General features: G+C 49.5%; 1 protein-coding gene across 7 annotated transcripts in view; it reads left to right on the top strand.

The window, feature by feature from the left end:
* LOC119181726 (membralin) overlaps positions 1 to 18,405 on the top strand; it is a 225,328-nt gene extending 206,923 nt beyond the window's left edge. For all 7 annotated transcript variants that reach the window (XM_075875606.1, XM_075875605.1, XM_075875603.1 and 4 more), the window contains 4 exons: positions 1,742 to 1,825; positions 10,138 to 10,270; positions 14,097 to 14,196; positions 16,164 to 18,405. In XM_075875606.1, coding sequence (XP_075731721.1) covers positions 1,742 to 1,825; positions 10,138 to 10,270; positions 14,097 to 14,196; positions 16,164 to 16,931 — 1,085 coding nt within the window. In that variant the 3' untranslated portion in view covers positions 16,932 to 18,405. The remainder of the gene's footprint in view (positions 1 to 1,741; positions 1,826 to 10,137; positions 10,271 to 14,096; positions 14,197 to 16,163) is intronic.
* The last annotated feature ends 261 nt before the right edge of the window (positions 18,406 to 18,666 follow it).

Raw genomic sequence — 18,666 nt, 5'->3', positions numbered from 1 at the left:
GTTTTTCAATGGACGACAGGCTCCGTTTCTGGTTTTTCCATGTGTTCTTTGCGTCCTTGGTGTTTACCTTCTTTATTTAGTCGTGTTATATATGTGGTTCTTTCTGTTCATACGCCTGTGGTCATCGTGTTCTTCGCTTTTAATGTCGTTCCTTGCGTTTCGTTTGCTCGCTTCGAGCGTACAAAATGGTACGGCGAGACGGATAAGGCTCGGTGAGGAACTCGGAATTCAGATTGCATCGGTGATGAAAAACACGGGACCAAGACACGGAAAGAAGGGAGCAGCATTGCGTATGGAGTAGAAATAACAACTGCGAAGAGCGAAAAAAAAAAAAATCCCTGACTGGAACGGTCGCGGCGTGCAGTCGACCACGGTACTTGCATGGCTCGCGTGTTTTTTTTTTGTTTTTTTTTTCGGCCCACGTTGCTCGTTTTTTCTGGCGGAAGACTAAAAGAGGACTACTCGTCCCGAGAAGCCAAAAGATCAAGTTCAAACAGGGTTTTACGGGCCAAGCGAGTTTTGGTAAACGAAGGACCTTTCCTGGGGGAAGGGGGGAGGGGCGTTTCTCGTGCACCAGAAAGAAGACGAGGGGAATAAGGGTGGAGTTGTTTGGGCGCACGTTATCTGCGTCTGTGGTGTGCCGCAGGTGCCGCATTTTGGCACAGCTGAGAAATGCAACGGCGCGGTGACGACGTTACGTGCAATACAGGAACAAACGCGGGAAAGCTTTCTTTTTTATTGTGTTTCGACGCCGGTCAGTTTGGCTCGGCAGGCCGTTCAAATCATCCGGCCGCTCGTCTCTTTAGCGGCGACGTTCCGTCGACGCTGTTTGCTCTTTTGTTCTCTGCTCTTCTTTTTTCTAACTCCACACACACAAAAAGAAAGCGTATGGCAGCTCTTGTTTCGCCGTCACCGGAGCGGACGAAATCGTTCGCGCTCACCGTAAAAAGGTGGGGCCGGCGCGTGTAAGTCTCGACATTTTAATCAGCGGAAAGGTATGTGAACGTACGACATACGAAGCGGCCGGCCCAGCTACAAACTTTGGATGGAGCTTCGAGGAAAAACAGAAAAATAAAGAGCACTGTGGAAGACTAGCCAAGAAAAAAACTTTTTCTTTCGAAAATACCATCTTGCCTATTTTCCGCTGGATAAGCTACCCACGGATGGCCTGAACCAAATATTTCTCCTGTGCAACCAACAATAGCTGTTTAACCTTGATGAGACACTATAGCGATTACATAGTAAAGGAATGAATGAATCAATCAATCAGCGTCCGTCGTAAGCGTATACCGTGGTGTCGGGACGTTGAACCTCGCATAATAATTAATCAATCAATCGATAGCGTTTACGTGTTTCTTGCGAATTAAGGCGACACTTGATCCGTTTGAAGAAGCGCAACGATGAAACAGTGCATGGTTACAAGGCTCGGCTACGGACCCCGAAGGACGCGGTTTCGATCCCGGCGGTCGCATTTCAATTGGGAGGCGTAATGGTTGAAGCCCGTGTTTGTGCGATGACAGCGCACGTTAAACAACTCCAGGTGGTCGAAATTTTGGGAGGTTGACAGTACGGCGTTTCTCATAAACATATGGTGGTTTTGGGACATAAGACCCCCCCCTCCCCCGCCCCAGATTTTATTGTTACCAGTCGTGCAAAGTGTATGCATACTTGTGGTTCACGAATTAGTCGCACGATAGATAGTGAGCTCCAGCGCGTTTGTTCTTTCGCTTTTTTGTTGCAGTTGAGCTGCTGCACATGCTGGAGTTCAACTCGACCATCAACTTCCCGGCTGGGCCACTGCTGACGGTTATCTTGGCGTTGGTCGGTGAGTACATGCACGTCGGCCCCCTTCGTGATTAAGAAAATAAAAAGCGCATCGCTGAGAACCAGATTGACTTGATCCATTCTTCAGGGTGCTACGACGCTTTAGTGATTCTGCAGTGTTTAGGGGCGCGTGTAGTATATTCACTTATGGGCGTGCGCATCAAGGTGTAAATAAAAATTACATCATAATGCTTAGCCTTCGAAGGAAGGGGGGGGGGGCTGAATATCTGTCGCTGCGTCTCCTTCCTAGTAGGTCAGTGTATGGGGCAAACTTTGCGCCCCCCCTCCATTCTTGGGTGACTAGGCGCCCCTTTCCCTTCCCTCCCCGCCCAGCTGGTGTGCACGCCTATGCGGCGGGGGGGGGGGGGTGGGGGTGGTGGTATACTTTTCACTTCACCGTTAGTTGTAAGTAACCACTAAATGTGTTCAGCATGTGCGGCCTTCTTCGGGCTGCCATGTTTGGCTGTTCACTTTGCCGTTTTGTGGTATATTTACCAGCTAAACGGCCAGTGCTGCGGTAGATGCTCTTTCGTCAAAAACAGATGGATTGGGGGCTTTTAGCGTCTCATAACCTTGGTAAAATCGCGTCCCGATGTATCAAAGGGAATAAAACGTTCGTTTGAAAGCAGTCCAACGTGGCAGCGCCCATGTATCGACGTATAATGTCGTCCATATTGTATACAGGTAGCTTACGCGTGACGCTGCATGACGCACTTGTTCACCAGTATGGCGGCCTTGATGACGTATAGAGGCAGCACTATACCGCATCGCGCTTGATCTGCTTCAATATGGTATAACGATGTGGCCAGAATTTTATTGGCCTCTGTCTGGCAATACTAAAAAAAAACATACTCTGAGTGATGTAACGACAACATTAACGCGCGGCTTTAGGAACATGGTGTGTGCCATGTGGTGAGCCAACATGGCGGTTTCCGTGACGTCAGCGCGAGCCATGTATGCGTGAAATATCGTCTTCAAACGTTGCGAGACGCGCTTTCTTCAGCGGAGCTGTGTGCGAAAAGAACCGATTCTCCGCCGGCCGCTCTTTGACCCCTTCTTCGCCTTATCTGATTACGGCGTATCGCGCAAGAGGAAGAAAAGTTAAAAGAAAAATGGTAAGGAGGGTGCCTTGTTCACTTACCAGCCGCCCCCGTACACCGCTCGCACTGCCATGCATGCCTGGCTGGCTCTGACTCCGTATATATCTTTGACGCGATTATTTCTTTTATGTATTTCTCCGTTTCCGTTTCACGGCGTTCGCGCGCGTGGCTTACAGAGAGCTCGAATCTGCACGTCCTCCTCCCCTTTCGTATTTTAATTTTTTCTAAGGAAGATTTGCCTTCCGCACCGTTTGTCCTTTTGAAAGAAGACGATGTCTGGCAACGCTGCCCTCTCCCCTTTTGCCCCTGCCCTCCCTCTCTTCCCCCATTTCGAAGCCTCTGTTCTAATACCCTTACTTCATCATTTTTTTTTTCATCGTGTCGATATTTTTTTTTTCGGTGTTAAAACGAAATTGGGAGGAAAGAGATTCGCGGAGGGAAGCACATGAATAAACAAGCCGGGATCCTTGAAGCCGCTTCGTCCCCGGCTCATACGAACACGTGCCCGCTCTGCGATATTTTCGTCTTCTGATTCCGCCCCGAGTCTTCCGCGCCGACTTCTTAACGGTTTGAAGCGTCGTATACGTCGTCCGCTGCTGCTACGCAAGCGGAAGCCTTTTCTCTGTTTGTTTCTTTCGTCTTTACCCGCGTTCTTTATTTATTTTTTGTCTCTCTCTCTATTTTTCTTTCTCACAGCGCGCGATTCTCAAATGTAAGCAAGTAACGAGATTAAGCGCGCGGACCAACTTGGAACAGAAACCGGTGCCGCGTATATAGGTGCGGATACGGGCGGCGCCCGATGAAAGAGCGGCAGGTGATTCCTTCCTCCCACGCGCGACTCGATGCGATCCATGCATGTTTGAACGGGTCACTTAAAACTCGCGCGTCTTTATTTTATTTGTGCGTCACTCTAACTGGCACTGTGTATCAAGATCTATCGGGCTCGGAGCTCACTGATACTTTGGCCGTGTTGGTCCATTACTATCAGTGCGTTCCTAATTTGTTAGGGATGTGTATAGTACACGACAAGAAAAAAAAATAGTCTCGATCACTCTTGTGTGAAGTGGTCTGTCGGCCACCGTTTCTGTCTCTCTCTCTCTCTTTCTTTCTGTTTTGTTGTTAAAATATGCAGAGACCTCCGCCGTATACCAAACACGAAACATAAACTCAACTTTAAAACAAAAAGTCGAAAGGCAGTAAAAAAATGCTAGTAGAGAGAAAGAAACAGGAGGGAATGCAAAGGCAGGGGTGTCGAAGGGATAGTGACACAAAATCACGCGGCCTAGATAGCCTGCGGCGTCGATTCCCGTGAACATTCGTCTATCATGTGCAAAAATGTCAACATCGAAATATAACTAGGAAGGTATTTTAAACTCATTTAGAAGTTTGGGTGAGCGCTCGACTCCGTCGTGTCATTGACACCCTCGAAATGTATCTTTTGGGCTCCCCTTACTTCCCTCGTCACTATGCTACGGTTAATGAAACAGATAATGATTACGTCATAGCCGCCATATTTTTTTTTACCGCGTTTGTTTCCACAGTCTATACTTTTCGGCGGCTGGTCGCGCGAGTGCGTCGCCTTGGCGCACGCTTTGAAAGTTTTGTGTTTGGAGACACGGCAGTAATTACGAAAGTAATTTCTTGATGTGGACCGGGCGGAAGTGTGTCACAGTTTCGTGTGCTGACGTGGTCGAAAGCAGCACACACTAGGTGGCGACGGTAGCACCCAGTGGCTTTTCGTTTTTGGAGCTCTCTCAAACCGAAGAAGAAACTGTTCGATTGCGAGTGGCCTGTCATTAGTTATCTGTTCCGTGCTGCAGCAAACGATGTGACGTGTTTTGACCAACAGGCACCCAGCAACACGTAACAGCAGGAAAACGCAAGGCGAAAGTTTTTGTGTCGGTGCCCCTTCAATCAGTCTAGAAGGGCCGGTATGCTGTCCTACACTGGCGAAGAGGGCCAGGGAGTGTTAAAGATGGAGAAATATGGAGGAGAGAGGGCACAAATTTACACCTCACAGTTGTGATAACGCCATGCATTGGTCTATAACCGTCGGTGTAAGTCTGTAGTCTTCAAGAAGCTGGGCACTGCCTTCGTCGCCATCACCCGCGACCACTTCTCAGGACGACATTCTAGAATGGTTTTTGTCGTTATTGGTAAAAATAATAATAAAAAGTAGTAGGTGCAGCATTTACTCTACCTCCTTGGCACGCTACTTTCTAAGACAATATTCTTTCTTGAGGTACTTTAACGCGGGAATTTTGGTCTGTCTTTCTCTCTCACTCTCCGTCACACGATTCAGCCACCCGCCGCCAAAGTCTAAGCACTATGCTGAACGCCCAGCCATCTTGAACTGGTGTCTGCGTTCATACTTGTGAACGTTGTCGACCAGAAAGCAAATATTACGCATATATGAGACGCAACATTAATACGTAAGTACTAGGTGGTGTGTTCCTTTACTGCAATAAACAAATTCTAAATACCCTAGTGTTTCTTAGGCTGCACCAAAAATGTGACGCTATTCAAGAAAGAAAAAAAAAGAAGCACCCTGCAGACGATATCGTGCTGTTACGTAGCAGTGGTCCTGGGTTCTGCAGAAGCTCATGTATCCCGTCTCTACTGCCAGATGGCGTTCATATCTCACGTGGATGAAACCAGGACTCGTGTAGTACGGCTAACAGAAGACTAACGTCTTTCGGCGACATTTGCAGTTAATCACGCAGATACGCGGCCAATTTTCCTCTCAAGTTTTCTTCTCTGGGAATATTTGAGAGTTAGCAAACATATATTGTTATTATTTATCGTGTCGGGGTTGGTAGAGGTTACTCCTGACATAGGTGGTCGGTTAGTAAATGTTTCTGCCTCTGCCGGCCGTGGTATATTGTGCTGTGATTGTGACAGCGTTGTGCAATAATTTAGGGTAACTGCAATTTTCTGAATTGTGAATCTTCACGCTTACTGGTTCATTGTTTTTTTTTGTGCACTTCTAAATGATTACCGGTTCAGTCGACATTCCACGCAAATGTATGAATGGATGAAAAACTTTTATTGGGGTCCTGAAGGATTTCACCCCCGTTTTATATAGGGGTATAGCATCGCGGGCCGCTCCCACGTAGGGACGCCCCGCCGCGGTGGTCTAGTGGCTAAGGTACTCGGCTGCTGACCCGCAGGGCGCGGGTTCGAATCCCGGCTGCGGCGGCTGCATTTCCGATGGAGGCGGAAATGTTGTAGGCCCGTGTGCTCAGATTTGGGTGCACGTTAAAGAACCCCAGGTGGTCTAAATTTCCGGAGCCCTCCACTACGGCGTCTCTCATAATCATATAGTGGTTTTGGGACGTTAAACCCCACATATCAATCAATCAATCCCACGTAGGGACGGGGAGGCGCAGCCTCACCGCCGCATCGTGGACCTTCTGGACAGCCTTGAGTTGTTGTATGAGAACCGGGCTCGTGAGCATTAAATGAAAGGAATTTTCTGGAAATTCTTCTTTTTTTTTCTTGTAAAGAGGGGCACCTCCAGAGCAGAAAGAAAAAAGAAACGATGATTGTTTGAATCGCTGATGCGAAACATAATCTTGCATCATGCCAAGGCCCATCGTTGTAAGTAAACCATCAACGGAAGCTTGTAGCTAATGTGAGACTGCAGCTGAGGACGGCAGCGGCGTTTGCCGTGCGCTCGGCCGCTTTATCCAAGCGTGATTCAGATTCAGACCCAATAGAGAGTTTTAGTACTGCGGAATGGTGCTACGTACGCATCACGCAAGCGCCTTGCGTTACGTGGCGTCGTTTGCCACTAATCGGCTTTTAGTACGCCGTAGTACCCGCGTACGTAACGAGCGTGAGGCGTGTTGCGTCATCTGGTAGGTCAAAATAGAAGCACGTGTTGTTGGCAGCCATTGTGAGCCAATCCAAGTGTTATAGCCAGATTATGGCCATATTTTAAGCCACAGAGCCGGTCGGTGCTTGCCTTCGATGCCGCCATTTTGCAAAACGAAGTCTCGCGCTGTCGCGAACTTGTTCGAGAGCGGCGCGATCAGCTCATACGCACGCACGCACGCATCTCATGCGTGCGTACGTAGCAGCTGCGTACGTAACGCGATACGTGCGCGTTGCGGTCTGCGCATGCGCACTACGCAGAACGTGGCGTCCTTACGTACGCAACGCCGCCACGTACGCAGCGTACGCAGTACTAAAACTCTCTATTTTCTCTGTGCGTTCCACAGCATTGGCACTCGCTGAAGCCCCAGCCATGTGAGAACGCGCCAGCACGCAAAGCAGAGCGTTAACGTCAGTCGTTGCGTAACTTTCTGAGTGTAAGAAAAAGGTCAAAAAAAAAAAAAAAAGAGCGAGAACTGTTACAAAGTGGGGCTGTCAGATTTCGTTGACGCTTTTGCGTCGAAATCCGCATAACGTTTTGCCCGTGCAGCGTAGTCGAACTGTAAGCCGCCATCCGCCGCCTGCATCGTCGTCATGTCGATGATCTCGTATTCGCGACTCGCTGGTGTCCGGCTATAGTTCCGTCTTGGATGCAATTGGCTTTCCTAACGGAATGATATATGCCGGAGCCAATCGGAGTGGCCCGTTTTAACGCGCCTGCGCACAAACTTTGACTGTATGCATGTGCATGCTTTCGTTCTCATTCCTTGTTTATACGCAATACCCTGTAACCTCTGCGTTGTCTTCTTATCTTTTGTTTAGTTTTTTTTTCTTCGTAATTTCAAAGCTTCTAAAAACCTTCCTTCGCGCCCGCGGGTGCTGACGTTCCGCGTTGTTCGTTCTGACGTAACCTTATTGCCTCCACGCGCACGACCCGTATCCTTGTTTTGATCCGCGTATACGAAACACGCCGGATATTGGAGACTTTCGAAGACCCTCACGGAGTCGGAATTGACAGCTGTCGTTCTCTCCTTTGTCTGTCTCACCGTCCTTCCAATACCTGCGCGTAACGACAGCGCGAAGGCACGCTCGCGCACCTGACGCTCCGAGGCTTGGCTTGGCTCGCTGTCTGGATTTGTTAGCCAGCTTTAGTTTATCGCTTGTTCGAGTTTTCCCGTTGTCCTGCTTCTCCTCTTCTCGGCACCATTTCGGAGCTTGAATGCCCCGCGGGGTCCACCTTTCGCCTCCGCTGGGCGGTGTGTAGTTGCACGCCCTGTTTGCTCGGGCGTTCAGTGTTCCGCCTTGTTTGACTCTCGGTGGTCTCTCGATATATCCGCCAATATGATTCCCGAACCCGGGGGTCATGGGCGGGCTGCCGTCATCTCGTGGCTTTCTTTTCCTCTCTCTCTTTGCTTGCGCGATCACTCTGTGCCCTGCTTGCCGTGGGTCGCCTATACGCTCAGGCTCCCCACCCTGCCTGGATCTTAAACGTAAGACTATATTATGGAGGAGTATTATTTGCAGCCATCTAGAGCAGTTAAGACTATTTTTCGGATAGCTCTTGGTGCTGTCATGATAGGTGCGCGACCGGGAGGAGGGCGGGGTATTCCACTTATTTAGTAGGGGCTGGAACTAAGTCTGTCCTACTTTGACTTAATACGGAGAAGGGCACTGCGATAAACCTTCACCTTCCCCCCCCCCCCCCGAATATTGAACACTGCGCACGTCTTTATGGCCGCTTGTACTAAGTTGTAGCCTTGATGTATTGTGTCTTCATAAACTTGGCAGTGCGTTACGGTAGATTCATGGGCATAAAGAAAAATGTTGTTGGTTGCATTTGACGTTTCAGTACGTCATAAATTCACGTCGACGTGTGCAAAAATAAAACATTCGTTTAACAGTCCAATGTGGGGCGCCCATGTGTGTTTTGTTGAGACTCACACCGCGCTGGAATTAAACACACAAATAAAAGACACACTGAAGCACAGGTAGGACACACACGAACGCTCTTTCTTTTTATCTTCTTTTTCTCTCCTTTCAACCTATATATGTGTGTGTCACATTTCCATCGAATAAACAGTTGTTAGTTCGCGCTCGTGTGTGTCCTACCTGTGCTTCAGTGTGTCTTTTATTTGTGTGTTTAATTCCAGCGCGGTGTGAGTCTCAACAATGTTCAACCAACTAGCCCCCACTCTTGCCCTTCTATGTGTGTTTTGTTAAAGGGACCTCGTAACGATTCTTCACCATGGTCAGAAAACGCGGCAGATCGGTATTTGGGGCTCCCGAGAACACGCGAGCCAAACGTTGTAGCGAAGCGCGCGGCCCAGAATGTGGCAATAAAATATCCAAGTGAACTAGAAGTCGCTCCCTTTTCTCTCCGCAAATGATGACCCATACGCGAACGATCGCGCCATACACCCTAATTCACGCCCATCGGCTGAATTGAGCATCGTAAGCTTCGCAGTCACTTCGCTCGCCACGGGAGGGCGCCACGTGCCCGCGCTCGTGATCTCACTGAAGGTTAGCCGTGCGTACAAAGAGAAAAAAACGGTAAAGCTGCTCAAGGTCGTGTGCGTGTGACGTAACGCCCCCCCCCCCCCCCCCCGCCCGCGCCATCTCGCCCTGCTTATCTTCCAGTGCCTTCGCCAGCATGATAGACGAGAAAAAAACAACTAGCATGCGCAAAATCTACGTAACTTCACCCGTATACTGGACGGATTGTGAAAATTTTCGCGGCGGTAAATTCGTGAGGCAGTACACTCCTTTCGTGAAGCCATTTAATTGGTGAAAAGGTGTGACAGAGCCATCTTATGCTACGCGGGATCCGTATACGCGCCAGAATGGCTATCACAGATGTTTAGCTTGGTGTTCAATGACTTTCCCAGTAAGGCGTCGCTGTGCATACAAAACCGTGAAATCATCTTCGTGCAAGCCCAAGACGGCGCTGTTTTACGAACCTTACCGCCGAGCCGCTCATGCATGGTGAAGGGGTCGTCACGCGAAAAAAAAAAAAAAAACCTGAAACCTAGTTATGGAAAATTTATACGAGAAATAGGCCGTGATTACGTGGTAGACAAGTGCAGCTATTGGTCGGCCTGCTTTTGTTGCGTCTTTTGCGACCGCTGCTGGGGCCTAATGCTACCCAGGAGGCACCGCGCACGGCAGAAGAGGTTGGCTTGCTGACGCTATCGGAATTACGTGACGCTCCCTCCTCCCTTTTCCCTTTATCTATGCGCCCATGTTAAACGTCACTGCCGTGCGCAAACAGTAAGAAGCTAGTGTGTAGACTATGCGTATTCATATCGCCTACCTTTTGCTCCTACGTGTCTTGGTGCAGGCATGGAGACCATTATGTCCGAGTTTTTCAACGACACCACGACGGCCTTTTATATCATCCTGATCGTGTGGGTCGCCGACCAGTACGACGCCATCTGCTGCCACACTGCCATCACCAAGAGACATTGGCTCAGGCAAGTGTATATGCTCTCTACGCACCCGTGCTAAGATTGTGCTCACGTGATAGATAGATAGATAGATAGATAGATAGATAGATAGATAGATAGATAGATAGATAGATAGATAGATAGATAGATAGATAGATAGATAGATAGATAGATAGATAGATAGATAGATTGATTGATTGATTGATTCGATTGTGCTTTTGCAGCTGGCCTACAACTGCATCGCTTCATTTTCTAAAACCGCAGAATGTGGGACAGTACACGAATCATAACAATGGCAAGCAAATAATGTACGCTATGGCCAACTGTTAAAGGCAACATATTTAGAACCTCATCTGTTTGAAAACTCGGTGGTGTTGCGCGGTGCCGCCGCAAGCTGTGGCCGGAAGGGGCGTTGCCGTTGCAGCAGGTTCCAGCGCCAGTCCATCAACGTGCGCCGGATCGTGTGTGTGTTTGGCAGCGGTTGCTCCGTGTTGTAAGCACGAAGACTTAAGCGATTTCGCGTGCTGTTTTGTTTTGTGTATGTTTGTGCGTCTTCAATGCCGACTTGTGTGCCTGGATGCACAAGCCGCTACAGGACTAACGATTACCCGACACACTTCTGCTGGACACCACGTGATTCGTCTTTCTGTGCAGCGTGGGATCGCACTGTTACTCGTCTTGACAAAAAGTTGGACAAATCGCGAGTTGGCGAAGTTCATTTTCATGCCGATTGGAAATGAACATCGGAGGCGTACGTCTTGAAAGCGTACAGCCACGTTGTCGACGGGAAATAAGTTGCCGTCGCTCGCGGAAATGAAGACGAGTCTTATACAAAGAAGTGTGCCGAAGCAACGCCTCTTAAAAAAAATTATGCCTGGAACGTGAGCCACGAACGCGCTGCCCTGCCCTCTGATTTTACCCTCCTCCTTCGGTACGAAGGCGAGCGTCTCCAACGGCCGCTTCCTGAGAGCACCAATGCTTCTCACAGTTGCCTCCGAGCAGCCGTGATGTCACGTGACTGAGCGGTACGGAGGCTAGTGTGCTCATGCGGCAGCTGGTCGCAACACAAGGCAGGAGGCATGGCCTCCGAGATTGCGTGATGGCAGGAGGCTCCCAACCGAAAAGAGAGCGACGTTCCAGGCATTGTATTTCTAGGAGGCGTAGCATTGGCACGCTTTCCTTAGCAGAAAGCGCGCTGGTCTGCGTGGCGTTGCGCGAACAGAACGATGAGAACAAATAGTGCTCGCGCCGCGGTGACTGTTGTTGTCCCCGCTCTTTCTTTCTTTTTTTTAGCATGAAAGTGTTTTATGCCAGGGTCCACCACAGCTCCGCTGACGTACTTCCGTCATGGAAGTGACCGTTGAAAAATGTATACTAGGAGATTGCACCATACACCGTTTAGTAGTTCTCAGAGCTTTGAAACTTAAGCGCGTTTTTGTTATCAGTGGCGAGAGACGGCGCGACGGTCTCGCGTTCGACGTGCCCTCAAGGTCGCCGCCTCCACGGTCCCACGGAGCGGAGCGTGGTCTCTCCTGCGTGCGCGCTTATCAGACTCGTGATTCGGGAGACAACGAAGGTCACTTCGCACGCTGCCGCGGCCGCGTTTGGGGAAGGAGTGCGCTGCCGACACACTACGCGTGAAGAATTGTGATGACAGTTGTTAGTCAGCGCTCGTCCTGCTAACTTCTTGGTTGCTTTCTGCGTGAGGTGTGTGCTGCGAATTTCTAGCTGCTTGCCGTTCGTAACGTGACTGCAATTTGTTGCTGTGTCTGAGACAACACTGAACGCTCAACTACCTCTGTAAAAAACACGTTTAACTTTCGTGTTATACCGATTCCTATATAGAGGGATCAGCCAGGTTTTTTCCATGCTTCCTTGTTGACAAATGAACTCCCCCTCAGGTGAACGGAGAATAGCTAAAGTGATAGAAAGAAAAGAAAAACATAAATAAAGCAGCCGAGACTATAGCAGCGTTAGGCGTATGCAGCGCTTGGAAAATGAAAGAGGTATGTGCGAACGGTTGCACAGCTTGAGGACAGAGGGGGCGCTCCATGCAGACGTAAAAGGCATGCGGCGGGAGCAGTGAGCTTTGTTGTCTCCAGCGGTACGAAGTTCCCTGCTGCGGTGCGTTCCGCGTCGGTTTTGTGACACACTACTGCAGGCGTGGCTTTCATAGCGCTCTTCTCTTTCATTTGTCAGTTTCTGTCCTTGCCATCAGTACAGGGAATGCCCGTCGCTAAATAATTGCGGTGACGGTAGTCGTCGTTGTCGTCCGATTAGACTGATTCATTCATCATGACACCCCGCGCCCGCAGCGCCTCTCGTCGCTCGCGTCCGTGCAGGTTGGCTTTTTGATTATTATTTTTTCGGGATTGTCTTTTTGCATTTGCACTCGACGTGAAATTGAGCTTCGCTTTTGCCCTGCATTGTGGCTTTGGCATCGGATGCGGCTTGTTTTCTCCGTAAGCGAAGCGTGCGAAAGAACTCTTTGTGCGTTCAGCGAACCAGGTGCTACGCGTTGTTCTGAAAGGGGCGTGTTTCGAAAGACGCGGCAAGAACGAAAAAAAAAGAAGAAAAATTCGTGCGTGCTTGAAGTGTGGGGAGGTGTACACATGTTTCTTTCTTTCTTTTTCTTTCTTTGTGTTTCATATTACGACAGTGATAACGCAGGGTGCCTGTATTGTTTGCGGGTGTTCTTCTTTGCAAATAGCTGTGGATTTTGAAACACTGAACTTTTCCAAGCACACTAATGCTGCCTGAACGTCAGACCAGACGGAAAGTAGAGTACGAACCCGTTATCTTGGAACTTGAACAACTATAACGGATGCCTCCTACTGTGGGCTAAAAAAACAGCTCTAATGGAATAGTCCGGAGCGTAATTCTGAGACTATCGTGCTGCTCCGTATAGGCGCGATAAACGTAAGGTACGCAACTTCTTCTCACTGTGGAGGAAAGCTGCGTACAAGTAAGTGGTCTGTTTGCGAGAAGCTAGGGGAAATGGCTTGAGCCGAACGGAGTTCAGGCGCAGCAGTGCGCGTGACGCATGCAGGAGGTCCTAGCCCACCCGGGTGGCCTTCGAAGGCCATTCGCCAGAACGTTCACTGGTTAAATTGCTTTCGAAGGCCATCCTCACTAGCGCAGCTCATCCGCTGTGCCGCTGTATGCACTAAAAGTCATTTGCTGACCACTGTGCTGCTGTGTACACTAAAGGTCATTCGCACAAGCCGTATTTGTCACTGGTACTTCTGAAGGCCAGCCTTAGCGCTGTGTGTTTCCGTTCTGCCTAACCGTCGCGGCGACACTTTCTTTTCCGTGGGAAAAATTGGGCGATTTGGACCGCTGCCGATAGGTTTCGACGAACGGCATGATTAACAGGACCGGACTGACCGTTGCTATACCGGATGGGGCGGGGAAACTCGGTGGCCGAAAAAGCAGGCACAGTGACTTTTCGAACAACGAACGACCATTGATGCCCAGTTACCTAACTCAGTTCCAAGTGATGTAAATAAATGTCTCGTGTCACACAGAACCCCATCGTCGGTGAGTTATTCAAATCGAACCCTGTTTATAACATTGTATAAAACATGTCGTTGGTCCAAGCCAGATTCTTTACTGTCTTTTTTCGAATGCCATTCGCACTGCTGAACGCCGTTGGCCGGGTTCAGCTGAATGCAGTGAAGCTGTATGTTTTGAAGAAAGTTTGCGCTGGGGAAAAGATGCGCAGGAGTACAGGACCGCGCGGTATAGTTTGGTACTCTGCCCAAGTTTACCCCGTGTAGTTGCCTGATGCATTGACGTTGCCATCTCTGCGTGCTATCGGGACGAAACTGTGAAACCTTCTTGTTCTTCGCAGGTTCTTCTACCTGTACCACTTTGCGTTCTACGCCTACGACTACCGCTTCAACGGACAGTACAGTGGACTGGCCCTGCTGACTTCCTGGTTCTTCATACAGGTCTGGGGTCATCTGGTCATCGAGGGCGAAAACTTGCTCTTGTTCCTCGCGTTGTATATAGGCGTGCTAGAAATGGCTTGTTACCAATTGTGTCTGGCTGCCGACAGCTTTGCTGGGGTGTTTTTCGTTGTTTTTTTTTTATTACAGCCGTGCTTTTATGAACGCGATGCACTATAAGAATTTTTTCGGAATTCATTGCTTATATCGGCCACGTATAATGACTGCTGGGAACGCATTATAGTCACATAGTACAGACCAAGCCCGTAGCCAAAAATTTTTTTCAGGAGGTGGGGGGGGGGGGGGCACTTTTTGGAAGCCTTGATAAAAAGTCCCAGTTTCACCGCAAGGACGAAGCATTGAATGCGATAGCAACACCTTGGAATGTAACGCTGAGAACGGCTAGCAGATCGAAACGTGCAGTGCGAAACGAGAGCAATCTAAAAACCTTCGCATTTCGATGCTTAATGCGCTTTTTAGACAAAAACGACGCATGGAACGTCAACGCTTGAAACTAACGAGTGTCCCAGTTGTTCTTTCGCCGTGTATGAAAAGCGCGCTCTTTTCGCAAACGGGGCCTGCCGAGCGAGCGAAGTGACCTTTGTGGCCCAGGCAACTAACGCAATCGTTCCGGTGAAAGGCCAAGGCACACGATTCTCCCCACCGAAAGATAAGCGCCCGAGCACGGGCACCTAACCTCCCCGCTCCCGTCCGTGGGGCAAAGATCGCGGGGGATATAAGGGTGCGCATGGTGACGAGGTGGGTGCCCAGCGCAGGTGGCTTTTTTTTTTCTTGAGTTTTCGTACATAGAGATAGGTATACATGCACAGTGCATGATGGTGGTGGTGGCGGCAACGACAAAAACCAGCCGAGACTGTAATACTAGGAGTAGAAGTGGTGCATACTAGGAGTAGAAGTTTATAGTGAGTCACTGATGTACACGTATGAGTTTAGCCAAATGGGAAAAGTTTATTTCGACAGGTAACATAATGTGTAGAGCAAATGCCTGGGACTTGGTCTGCTGGAGATGTGTGCATCGTGGCCAACTTGTAGAAGTACGAGAACTCTTCCCATTTGATTTCAACCATACCTGTACAGTAGGTACTCCCTTTTCACACCTAGTCTGCACTGCATGTTGAGGTGTCAGATTTAAATATCGCATGCCAGATTAGGACATTGGAACTAGCAAGTATAAGATGGTGTCAGATTACGCGGGACAAGAGTAACTAAATTATACTGACAACAGTGCAACAAGAGGTGGGGAGAAACAGCCGTGCGCTGAACGCACAACGTAAAGCGCCCGTTTGTGTTGCTTCCCAACCTTTGTTGTGCTGTTGTCAGTATAATAATGGACTACAAACTCGCCCAAAGATTTGCTCTCTTAAGAGTAACTAAAGGACACAGTGAATGAAATTACCGGCAAACAAATGTCTTAAATGTCGTAATTATGAATTTTAACAAGACTGCGATAGTTCAACCGCTCTTCGCTGTTTTTCGGGGACCCTTTTCCCCGCAAACCCCGTTTTGTTTCTCCCACCCTCTTGTGGTGTCTTTCTGGTTGACATGCTTTGAAACTGCCGGCCTTACGCAATGGTGTCTATGGTTTCGGTTTCCTGGTATGTGTAGTGAAGCGGCTGTGTGAATTATGTCTTCTTACTCACTTACACGTGAGCTTTCTGCTGACCTGGATTGAAGATTGTCGATAGTTGCCGCTTCTTGGAACTTCGCGCATATAACGGTCTACCCTGGTTGACGGCGTCTATAGTTTCGGTTTCTCAGTAGCCGTTTTTAGGTAAATGCGCCGCCTTCCAACGGACATACTCCGAGCGCGTTGTTTCCCGTTACGGGTGAATGCTGCGTATAGTTTTGCTTTCTCAGTCTATTTCTTGCCTAGCTTTTCCGAAATAAATTTACTGCGACACTGACGGCGCATGTTTACTCGTTTGTTTTTTCTTCGATCTTCATCGCAGCACTCTATGATCTACTTCTTCCACCACTACGAGCTCCCGTCGATCCTTCAACGCTCGGGCCTGGAGCAGGGCGAGGCCGGCCGTGCGGACGCCGCGACCCAAGCGACCGGCGCCGAGTCGTCGACGACCGCCGCGGGAGGAGGTGGCGGCTCGCCGCCGACCGCAGCCGCGTCGCAGCTGAACCAGCGCGGTGGGCCTTTCCACTCGACGACCGTCCGATTGAACGGCCACGGCGGCATCGCCGTCCAGCAGTCCGGCGACGCCCCCAGAGTCGCCTTCATACGGACCGTGTACATCGGCAACCTGCTCAACGCGGCAACCCTGGGTGCCGCTGCCGCGTCGCAGTCGCCGAACCAACAGCAGTCTCAGCAGCAGCAGCAACAGCAATCTCAACTACAACAAGCACAGCAGTCGGCTAACGACGGCTCCGGGTCGGAGGGCACCAACGTAAGGAATGGAGAAGACATTTCCAATGGCTGCACAACCACCACGGACACCGCCTCGGAGGTGATCGAGACGTCCGGCGATACAACAGAGGACTCGCCGAAGCTGACTAACGGGGGTGACAGAGTTTCCAAGGAGCGCAAGGAGTCAACGTCCTCATCCTGTGAAGACCTTAAGGGGGAAGCGGATGACGCGGTGTCTCGAAATGACGGGACGCCTGCGCCAGAACAGCAGCCCCAGCCGGAAGTTCTCCCAAGTCAGGATGGCGCAGCACCCAGCTCGGATAATAGCACAGCGCCCAGCCCGAATGATAGCACAGCGTAGTGTTGGCCGATCGTAGATGTCCTCAGACTTTAGTGTTTTCTGAAGCCTTTTGTGTTGACTCCTTTTTTCTGACATTTTCTCCCCCCCCCCCCCCCCCGTAATTGTCAAGTGGACCACTGGAACATTGTCGGCCCTGCTGACTTACGCAAACACAGCACCGGGTCAAGTTAGTCCAGATTGAGCGAACACGTTAGGCCAATGTGCAGAAATCTGCGCTGATGTTTTTCGGGCTTGAACCTACGTCGCCACTGGCTGCATCTTTGTGTTCCGTCTTCATGACATTGTCTCCGCTGTGTTCGAGACATGGACTCTGTTCAGCATGCAACTTTTGCAGGCGATTGTTACAACACGGATGCGAAAAGTGTGAAGGACTCTCAAACTTTCAAACGAAGTAGAATTCGTCGATGCCTTGCGGTGCCTTTGTCCCAGGAATCTGGCGCACCGTAGACCTACAGCTGCTGCCGAACTGTGAGGCCTTGTGGCAGCTTGAACGTTGAACACTTCTGAGGCCAGCGCAGCTGTTTCGTGCGACCAGGGTGCATAGCACCTCCTGCCCAGTCATAAGGCCATACGATTTTGTACAAAGTTCATAGAAACATGAGCACTAGTTGACCTAGCGTGGTAGGTTGCTGCAAACAACTACGCCTCCATTTGCAGAGGTTTTAATCAAAATGCTGTGCTAGGCGGTGTTTGCCGTAGTGTATTAAAAAAAGTGGCGGAATTGCACTGCTTAATTTTGCTTAGTTTTTTGCCCAAGGACTGCAACAGGATTGTAGGAATAAAACTGTGTTGAAATGCACGCCGTCATGACGGTGTGTTTTTTCTTCTCTTTTATTTGGTACATTATGAAACTAAACTGTAAAACAAAAGAAAAATAAGCTTGAACTTAGATATTTTACTTCTTTTGCACTGCTTGAATCTTCCGGCCAAGTGACCTTTTCCGTGAATGTAAATACTACTTGCAGTGGTGCACCGTATTGCTCTGTGCCATTTCATTGCCCTAGTTAGCTGCTTAAATAACTTATTGTCCACAAATTATATGCAATGTTGCGAATGCAAGGCACCACTCGAAGGGTCCGACTTGGGGCTTTACGAGAGCTTTCAGTAGGCTTCTTTTAAATGGGAGGTGCCCGATCAGCAGCGTCAATCGTTTATTGCTTTCATTGTGTGTGGTTTCCCGTGTGCAGGGTGACCTTGTCCCTTGCGCAGTAGAGAAAAGTAGTATCTCTTATTGTTTGGAAACTTGGTGGCTTGTGTTGGGGTGACATCGCCTCTTGTGTTCTTACGATTGCCGTGAACTGATGACGCACCGTTCGTCCTTGCTGCGACATTTCGCGAGCATCGAGTCAAAAGTGCACATTCTCCTTTCTTTTTTTTTTTCTGGGCGGCGTGGCTTTAGTCCCCTTCGCTGTTCTCGACTTCGAGTCCGTTTCGAAAATGAATCAAAAGCAAAATAAAATTGAAGCTGCAACAACTCTTCGTTCCTGTGCTTCTTTCATTCGTGTACTCCCACGCGCTGCCGAAGGGGAAAGAACACACGACGAGAACACATACATTGCATGATCGCGAACTAACAACGTTTACAGCTCAAAACTCAACGCGCTGCTTAAACATACAAGAAGGATGCACGAAACGAATGGAACGGTATAAACAGGTGGAGCGCGGACTGACTGTCACAGTTGTTACAACTTTGCCGAAACGCGGCCATTACAGTTACAGAACGCACCTTCGCGCT

The sequence above is a fragment of the Rhipicephalus microplus genome, chromosome 10 (genome assembly GCF_043290135.1).
Source record: "Rhipicephalus microplus isolate Deutch F79 chromosome 10, USDA_Rmic, whole genome shotgun sequence".
NCBI classification, from domain to species: Eukaryota; Metazoa; Arthropoda; class Arachnida; order Ixodida; family Ixodidae; genus Rhipicephalus; species Rhipicephalus microplus.
The sequence above is the reverse complement of the archived record's forward strand: the minus strand, read 5'-3'. Positions and strand labels throughout refer to the sequence as shown.